Source organism: Corvus moneduloides, chromosome 3 (genome assembly GCF_009650955.1).
Source record: "Corvus moneduloides isolate bCorMon1 chromosome 3, bCorMon1.pri, whole genome shotgun sequence".
Lineage (NCBI taxonomy): Eukaryota > Metazoa > Chordata > Aves > Passeriformes > Corvidae > Corvus > Corvus moneduloides.
Genome location: NC_045478.1, coordinates 97955417 through 97965279, shown reverse-complemented (window position 1 = coordinate 97965279; position 9863 = coordinate 97955417). Strand labels below are relative to the sequence as shown.

The following is a 9863-nucleotide window of genomic DNA, read 5'->3' as shown; positions in this document are numbered from 1 at the left end:
TGTTCTTGTAAAAAGTCCCTCTCCATTGTTCTTGTAGGATCCCTTCAGGTACTGGAAGGACACAATTAGGGCACCCCAAAGCCTTCTCTTCTCCAGGCTGAACAATCCCCATTCTCTCAGCCTTTCCTCATAGGAGAGGTGCTCCATCCCTTTAACCATCTTTGTGGCCTCCTCTGGACTCCTTCCAACAGGTCCATGTCCTTCCTGTGCTGAGAACCCCAGAGCTGGACACAGCACTGCAGGAGGGCTCTCACCAGAGGGGAGCAGAGAGGCAGAATCCCCTTCCTTGGCCTGCTGCCCAGGGTCCTTTCCATGTAGCCCAGAACTCGTTTGGCTTTCTGGGCTGCCAGTGCACATTGCTGGGTCATGTCCAGCTTTACATCTACCAGCACCCCCAAGTCCTCAGCAGGGCTGCTCTTGATCTGTTCATCCCCCAGCCTGTATTAACTGCTGTGTCTAAATACACACTAGCAGTGTTCTGGATTTACAGTGAAAACAGATGAGATCAGGCACATTTTTGCATGTGTAGTTTTTTTCCCTTTGCTCCCATGTTAATTTTCCCCCCTGTGCAACTCATTAGAGACTATTATCTTAGCTCCCATTAAATCTCTTTTAGAGGTTGGTGTTTTAACTTACCAGCTCGAGCTCTAGACTGTTGGCACGTTACGCTGCAGGAAGCAGTGAAATTATCATGGACTGAGTTGGCACTGTATTTTTTCTAAGGCACTGCGTGATGAGAATAAATCATATTGTCACCCTGACCTGATCTACTAATGAAGATGCACATCCTCTTGCCCTGCCTTCTTACTGGATGTTAAGTGAGAGCCCTTCCTCCGTCTTTTTTCTTCATTTCCACTGTGGAAGAATCTGTCTGATTCTGCACATCAGTTTGCTTAGCAATATTGCTGTTGCCTAATGCAATAAAAATCAGTTATGTAACTGCCTTTGCTAGACTTGCAGAGAGCATTCACTAGACGGGAACATGGCCACAGTATCTTTATGCTTTCATTATGCCTCCTATGTTCGCTGTTATTATGCAATATGCTCTGCTTTCAGTGTCTTTTTTAAAATAATTTTCCTTGACATCATGTTTAGACTATCATACACCTATAATCTAAGATCATGCAAAGACAGAGCGGGGAAAAGAAATAAGCTTATTCTGATTTATTGCTAAAAGGGCTGATATTATAGCACTAGTGCCTCCAAGGAACAAAGAATCGCCTACAGTTTGTCAGATAGTATTTTTAATGCTTGAATTCTGAACTAAATTCCTAAAATAACCTGTGTTTGCAGATTACCGTGTGCTCTTTTGTTCTGAATAATGTCTTGCTTAGTGAACTATGTCTTATCAATCCACCGAGTACTGGGTGTCATTGTTCACCTCATTCACAATTCATCTTTTAATTAACATTATCACAGGCAAAATTCTATTTTGGTCAGCGTCATTTGTCATTGGAATTGGCAGTACAGAAATAAAAGAATTACCATCTGAATTTATCTGAAGACGATGAAGGAGATGGTGACTACAAACCTACCTCATCTGGCACTGAAGAGGAAGGGAGAGAAACCATGTAAATGATAATGGCTTTAAAAATTGTATTTGCTATGTAAAAATCACTACTTTGGTCATTCTGTATCTGCTAAACAAACAGTTTTATCAAAATTACTGTTACTGAAAATAAAAACCTGAATCCTGTATTTAGACACATGCTTTATTTGGTGGAAAGGGTTGCTGACCTAGGGAAGATTTAAGAGATACAAATGTATTTTCAAAGTGATGTTTTTAGATACAGGTATGTATTATCAACTTCATGCAGCAAAATGCTGGTCATTTGCTTTAATAGTTAAAACTCAAATTAAGTTGCAACTGCACCATTGTTTTAGTGAACAGCCAAGGAAGTAAGTGATTTAAAAATGTTTTTTAACAGTACCAGGAAATCTTTCAAAGAGAAGAGAAACATTTCTGAATCCTTCTCACAAGACTCACCTTTCATAATGATTGCCAGAAAACTCCACTAAATGGCATGTTGTTTTTCTGAGTCTATAAGGAAGACATCTATCCCTGCAGTCTAGATATGCAGTATTTTTCTATTTACATTCAAATTAATACAGTGATGTCAAATCGACTGCATCTAAGGTACAGTGAACACACCAGCAAACCAGCTGCTTAAAAATTCCCTCCAACATTCCTTTACCTTTTGATTTCATCCATTTCTAGTTGCAAATGCAACAGGCCCTGAAGATGATCATGTTCAAGCAGTATTCAGCCAGGATGACAATAATTACTGTGTGCTGAGCCCTCTCTGGAGCATGCTTTACTGGAGGTCCTTTCTCTTCCAAACCAGTTGGGCTTCAGCTTGGCTGCCATGGGTGAGTTCTGGTGCATCGAGAAGCAGTCTTCTAGTGGGTGTTTCACTAGTACCTTCTAAAACAGATTTTAGAAAGGAACCATCAGTCTCCATTGTGACAATTAATATTACCTCAATCATGCCTACTGTGCTGGTTTAGGATGGGGTAGAGTTAATTTTCTTCACAATGGCTGTATGGGGCTATCTTTTGGATTTGTGCTGAACACAGGGTTGATAATATGGAGATGTTTTTTGTTATTGCTGAGCAGGGCTCACACAGAGCCAGGGCCTTTTCTGCTTTTCATACTGCCACGCTAGTAAGGAAGTTGTGAGTGCATGGGAGATTGGGAGGAGACACAGTTGGCATAGGTGACCCCAACTGACCAAAAGGATATTCCAGACCATAGGATGTTGTGTTCAGTTTATAAAGTGGGGGCAAAAGGAGGACGGGGGAACTTTTTGAGTGATGCTGTTTGTCTTCCCAAATAAATGTTACACGTGATTGAGCCCTGCTTTCCTGGAGATGACTGAACAGCTGCCTGCCCTTGGGAAGCAGTGAATTGATTCCTTGTTTTAATTTTATTTTATTTTTTTATTGTTTGTGAGTGCAGCTTTTGCTTTACCCATTAAATTTTCTTTATCTCAACCCATGAGTTTTCTACCTTTTACCCTCCCAATTCTCTCCCCAGTCCTACTGGTCGGGTGGTAAGCAAGTGGCTGTGTGGTGCTTGGTTGCTGGCTGGGGTTAAACCATTTAATGGATGTATTTAACAGATACAGCATTTATTAAAAATACTGGACCTCAATTAAGTGAATTGATCCCCAGTCAAAGTATCATTTAGGTTTTGGTTTCTTTTTTTTTTTCTTTCCTTTGTTTTTAATGGCAGAGGCAAGCAGTGCTTGAACAGGCAGGTCAGAAAGAGATATAGATGGCATCTGCATCTTTCATAATCATAGTCTGTAGCATTCTGTAGTCCGTTTTGCGTGTTGAAAGCATGATGAGACGCAGAAACATCTCAGCTAGAGCAGAGAAATGCTATGAAGGTTTACTGTTAACCCTGCTGAAATATTAGAATTGTCTAGATTTCTCTTTTTCAGTTTCTATCTGATAATAGACTTGGTAAGAGTTAGGCTTTTTGGCAGAAGATAAAGGCAGTCTCCTCAACCTTAATTATTAGTCCTGAATTTGAATAGTATCTTTGCTTATGAAGTAAATGACATAGGCTAAAGTTATGGAAAATTCTTCCCGAAGTTGTAAAAATGATACTCAGGAAGTTGTTATGTTCATATTGAAATAATGGCTTTGCTGGCTAATTTCTGTTTGGGTTGACCACTTTGCTAGGTAAAATAAAATGCCTTTCACATTAATAAACTCCAGAATTCTTCTAACATTTTCTTCATGCAGCCCAGAAAGAGAAACAATTAAGTCATACAGCTTTCTTTCACCCTGTGCTGTGTTCCAAAGAAGATTCATGTTCTGTATTCCTTAGGCATGCACAGTGCATGAATGAGGAACAGTGTGGGCTTTGCTGATCTTCTAAGGAATATGTAATTATTTTCTGTGTTTTAAGAACAATTACTTAAGAAGTGGCAAAGGAGATAAAAATAAGTACAGTAAAAATATGTACCTTGAATATTGGAAGGGTACATACAAAAGGAAATTATGCTTATTCTTAGAATATTAGGAGGTGAAAGTAATATTCTCAAAGCCATCCTTTTACCATTCAGTGATTCCCTCAGAGCACTGGCTAAACCCATCTTTTTTAGTTCTTGCAGTTAATCTTTCCAGATGTGTGCGTTCCCTCAATCTCAAAATTCCCCAAAACTCCCAAACCCAATGTGTAAGTCAGTGAGATGATGTATAAATCCTTGAGGTTTCAGAGACAAGTGTGAGTAACACACAAGCATGTGGTGCTGCCCTCTGATGCAGGGAATGTTCAATCTCCACAAGAGGAACTGGATGACGGCATGCAGCCCACCTTCCTTCTTATATCAATGGATGGCCATAGATATATTTGTTCCTGCTTGCACAGATATAAGATAATGTATCTCCCTTGGGAAACTCAATATGTAAATTATTAATTGAGGGGAGAATGAGGAGAAGGGAGAGGAAAGGAGATAAAAAAGGGAAGAAGCAACTATGCATACTCACTATGAGAATGCTTACAAAGTTTTAAGGAATATAAATGTGAAGTGGCATTCACTTTCAATGCACAGCTTTGCTGTAACTCAGCACTGTTTGGCAAAGGTAACATTTATAGCTGCCTGCAGCTAGTACTGCAGGCAATTACAACTTGCTCTGCCTTTCCTGCCTGCTTATTTCCCTCCCATGCATTGTCTAGATTTGGAAGTGTAAATTCTCCACAGCAGAGGCTTCCTCGGCAAAATTTGCTGGCTTAGGCTCCTGCCGGGTGGGTCCTTACCTCAGCCATGAAGGCTGACAGGAGGTGCAAGGTAGAAATAGTATTCAGTTTGTGCAGAAGTTTCAGGTCTATGCAGAAGTTGCCAGCAAGTGAAGGAAGGTGTGTTTTTAAACCTCAGCACACTCAGGTGCCCTGGCTGCATGCACGGCCAGACAGGTCTGCTTGGTTTGGGCCCAGCTGTAATTACAGAGGTGCAAGGCAAGCCCATGGGTACAGCAGTGGTACAACAGGTTTTCAGAAAGGCCTCGTAAGATGCTGAGCCTGTGTGTGCGGAAATGGAGTTATGGAGGGTGATTGTTTGCTGGCTTCGGTGGTAGTGACTTGTTTTTGAGACTCAGACCTGCATCCCCACTTGAGTGAGCAAGCCACGCCTCAGCTTGGGTGGCCCTCTGGAAGCTGAGCAACCGAATTTATAGCTTCTGCTACTTAGTAACATTTGTCTTAAAGCCGTAGTTGCCCGGTGCATATAATTTACTGTCTTATTTTCTTTCCACCTTCATGGGATGTGGGAGCCTCCCAGGAAGCTCTCACTGCCCACTGGCAGTGTTGACAAGAGCATTTCAGCTGAGGGGGACACCCAGCTTTGCCAGCCACACTGGAGGTGCCCCCAGTCCCACATATTGCTTTGCACTGGGGGAGACTGGTGGGCAACAAGCTGGGGGTCAACAAGCTGGTGGTGCTGGTGTTTAACAAGCTGTCCATGAGCCAGCGGTGTCCTTGTAGCCAAGGTGGCCAACAAAATCCTGGGGTGCATTAGGGAGGGCATTGCCAACAGGTCAAGGGAGGTGATCCTGGCCCTCTGTTCAGCACTGGTGAGGCCACATCTGAAGTGCTGTGTCAAGTTCTGGGCTCCTCAGGACTAGAGAGATGTGGAGCTCCTGGGGCAGGTCTAGTGGAGGGGCAACAACAATTGAGAGACTCCGTTTGGGATCTCTCTTATGAGGGAGCTGGGCCTGTTCAGCCTCAAGAAGAGACAACTGAGAGGGGACCTCATCAATGTCTGTAAGTATGTGAAGGGAGGGCGTCAAGAGGATGGAGCTGGGCTCTTCTCAGTGGTTTTGAGCAATAGGATAAGAGGAAAGGAGTAGAAACTGATGCAAAGAAGTTCCACCTGAACATTAGAAAGAACTTTACGGTGCAGTGACCGAGCACTGGAACAGATTGCTTAGAGAGACTGTGAAGTCTCCCTCACTGGAGATACTCAAGAACAGTCTGGATGCAATCCTGTGCCACGTGCTCTGGGATGACCCTGCTGGAGCAGGGAGGTTGGACCAGATGAGCCACTGTGGTGCCTTCCAACCTGACCCGTCCTATGATCCTGGGATTCTGTGAGGCGAGAGGGGCAGACGGCCCGCGGAGGCGGCCGGGGGGCGGGTACCGACCGCCGGCCTGGCCCCGCAGGTCCCGCAGCGCGGCCCCAGGCACGGAGCGCCGTGTCCCGGCCGAGCAGTGCCGGGGAAGGACTGCAGCCCCCAGAACGCGGCGCGGCAGCCGGTGACGTGCGGGAGGCGGGGCGGAAGTGTGTGTTCCCCGGGCTGGGCGGCCGCCCGGGCCCCGTTCCGGCTGTCCTGGCCTCGGCCTCGGCGGCGCGGGGCAGGGGGCGGGAGAAGATGGCGGCGGACGTGGAGGCGGAGGTGCAGGCCATTGACAAGAGCCTGCTGGAGTGCTCCGCCGAGGAGATCGCCGTGGTGAGGCGGCGGGCCCGGCGTGGGGAGGGAGCGGGGGCTCGGAGGCCGCGGGAGGCACCGGCCTTGGGAGCCGTTCCCGGGGCGAGGCCGCTCCGCGGGGCGAGCGGGCTCTCCGGGAGGGGGTGTCCCTGCCGGGGCTGGCTCTGAGGGCACCCCCGGCCGGCAGCGGCGTCCCGCTGTGCCCTGAGCCCGCTGTTGTCGCCAGCGTCGCTGTTGCAGCAGCCGAAATCTATGGCAGCGATCATCCAGCTTTTCCTGTTGTGCCGGCTGGCGCAGGTGGCTCCCTGGAAGCCGCCTGGACGTGGCCATCCCCTGCCGGGGGCGGCCGGGCATCTCGCCCCTTCCTTAACCGCTTCCTGAAGTTACGTTCCCCCGCCTCTGCTGCCCTTTCGCCTCTCTCTGCCGGCAATCACGCCTAGACCTGAGGCCATCCCCCCCTCTATTAATTTGAGTGGATGTCTAACCCCACATATGCTTTACAGTGTTGAAGTGCCATTACAGGATTTTTTCCTTCCTCCCCACTATTTAAGATGCTGTTCTGGCAAAAGCTTGCAGTAGTTAATCTTAGGATTATTAGAATGGGATATTTGTAGAGGAAATATTAGTAAAAATCAGTGTAACGTTTGAAGGAATCTACTTCTGTTTATATACTTTTCCTGCTCTTATAAAGAGTAGTTGGAAGAGGAATGTAGTCTCGAGGGTAAAGTCTTCAGAGGAACTTTTGTTTTCTGGCATAAATGCTTGTCCATTTAGACACTTGGGCATTTGAGGAACTGGATGCATATGTTAAAAGTATTGAGACTGCTCATGTGCATATCTGTAGGATAAAACCTTGAAGAGCTGTCTGTGTCTCAATGGGAATTACCTTGGCTGCTTTCCAAATGAAAATGAAAGAATGCTATAATTCAGATTATCCTCAGATTATGCTTGTGTATCTTCAATGCAGACAAAGGTATGATTAGATGGGCAAATGTGCACACTTAGCAATATCCTAGCTAGTTTAGCTCCAGGATTAGTCTTCCTTCCTCTCTACAGCAAACCAAATAGTACCATCAAACATTTATAAAGTAGTCCAAATTGAGCCCAAATTACCTCGTCTGTGTGAGTAGCAGATGGCTTTTTTGGGTCACACCATAGGTAAACTCAAGGCAATCATGCACCCAGTGGAATGCATTTAGGAATTTGCTGTAGGTAGAAGTGCCAACTTAAATGTAGTCAATTCCTACTCATTTTTATTATCTGTCAGCACCTGCATAAGCTCCAATTCTGAAATCTATCATTCGAATCTACAGTGTGGTTTTTCTGCCTCCTTTGCTGATCGCCCAGTATTAACAAAACAAATGCCATCCCAAAGCAATAGTTGCAGCACTTAGGGCTTCAGCTTCTCATGGCAACAACTTAATGATAAACTTCCAAATAACACAAATAGCAAAAAAAAGTTCTCTTTTACATAACATGAGCCTACATTGCAATTATTTTTTTGTGTAGCTAAAAAAAAGCCAGAAATTGTACCTTTTAGCTTTTGAGACAGGGAAGTGAGTTGTTCTATGGCGTATTAGTATTCTGCGTTTTGTTCTCCTGGTATTTCTTACTTAGATGTGGATTTAATGGAAACCGGGATGATCCATTAGGTATTTACTTATGTAAGGTGTCGTTTGATCAATGCTTTGCACATTTTTTTTTTCCCAGGGCAATTAAAGTTGGTACAGGAGAGTGAGTGTGAGGAGGGAGGAAGTGAAGAGGAATACTCTTCCCTTTTTGATAAAAACCTCTCTTGGGAGAGTAGAATATTGGCTTTTCTTGTGTGTGATTTCAGGTTAGAAGATAGACAAATACTAATTGAAAACTTGCCTAAATGCAGAATGCTTTTGCTGAAGAACAAATTCCAAAGTTCTGAGTAGTTTTTCTGGAGTTCAGTGCTCCCCAGGTAGCAATTTAGAAAGGCAGTGCTACATATGTATACCTATGTATATATTTCTATTAACAGACCTGTGAGTTGCCTTCCTGGCAGCTCTTAGAGTCACATCTGTTTCCTTGTCCTAGTAGCCTGGATTTCCTTCTGATATTATTTCATCCAGGATCTGATTTTCAAAACTGTACGCACAGTTATGTGTATAGAACTGCTCCACAAACGGATTTAGGTGTGATGACGTTCATCGTTGCCACACCTAACTTTCAGACAACTACTCCCAGGATTTTTGGGATGGGAAAGCTATTTACTCCAGGAGCAAGAATTTTCTCTGCCTAGGTATGTGTCTGAGCTTGTAGTGTAGCTCGTATGCACTGTGTATTTTTTAGACAGAAATTAGTAATGTACTGCTGAATTAAAAGACTGAAGTTAAAGATATTTTGCTGAAAAAATGCTGCAGTTTAATAACTAGTATTATGTCATAGTATATGCCATAGAAAATAATGTGAAAACAAGCTTCTTAAATGGAAATCATGGAAAAGATTAAGTCACTGCCATTGTGATTGGGTCAGTTCCTGGCAGTAGTAGCTATCTGGCAAAACTGATGAAAGGAGAGGAAAAGATGAACGAACTGGTGGGAAAAATACAGTTCTTGTTGATGAAAGCTATACATCTAAATTTTTTATTTCTGTGGTATTCTCTGAATCCTGATGGGAATGGTGGGATTATCTGGGAACTAGATTCTTGGCTATGGCTTTTTGGCGACCTTTTTCCCTGGACTTCCTTGGAAAAAAACTGGGCTTTGACCATCAAAGCTAGATGAATATAGAAAGACTTAGCAGATCAATCATGATTCTAAGTCAAACTTAGGAAAAGAGAGGTGAAGAAAGCACGCTGACAAATTAGGGTTTTTTTAACTATCAAGTTCTACTTTAGAAAAACATAGCTAGTAAGTGAAACTACTACAATATATTAAAAAAAAAGGCAAAAATGCAGCCAGTCTGCACAGAGGCTCAGCTGACTCTGAATGTCTGTATCCCAAGGAACTTAACTACAACTGTGTTAGCTCGAACATAAGTTCTTTAGAGTAAGTTATAAATAATTCAGAGTAAATCAAGCTCTAACATTTGATCACCAAATCCATTTATTTTGGTATAATTAATTCTGGGTTTTCATATACAGTTTTAGGGTGATTCTGAACTCTATTCCAGAAGTTGCCCGGGGGTATCTGGTTGTCACATTTACAATGAGAAATGGCATGCTGAAGCTGTTTATGTAACACAGGATTTAATCAGTGGACACTTGCAGTATGTGCTTGCTTTCATTTATTATAAAAACCTTGCAGTCTTAATTTACAGTTTAAATCTTTCTAAATTTGTAATCCACAAGGCAGAAACAAAACAAATGTTGTCCTAGAGGATTTTTTTTATTCTGTGTGTATATACCAGGAGAAAAAAAACCTAGGAGAAGCTGCGAGTTTTTAAGTGGCTTAGGG

At 43.6% G+C, this 9863-nt stretch overlaps 1 protein-coding gene across 3 annotated transcripts in view; it reads left to right on the top strand.

Annotated features, from left to right (window-relative positions):
• The first annotated feature begins 6289 nt into the window (after positions 1 to 6289).
• The window catches only part of UBR2 (ubiquitin protein ligase E3 component n-recognin 2), a 56289-nt gene continuing 52715 nt past the window's right edge, over positions 6290 to 9863 (top strand). For 2 of the 3 annotated variants that reach the window (XM_032102876.1, XM_032102877.1), the window contains exon 1: positions 6290 to 6459. In XM_032102876.1, the coding sequence (XP_031958767.1) occupies positions 6382 to 6459 (78 nt within the window). In that variant the 5' untranslated portion in view covers positions 6290 to 6381. Of the gene's footprint in view, positions 6460 to 8529; positions 8708 to 9863 lie in introns of those variants that run through there. The other variant, XM_032102879.1, reaches the window with a different exon arrangement.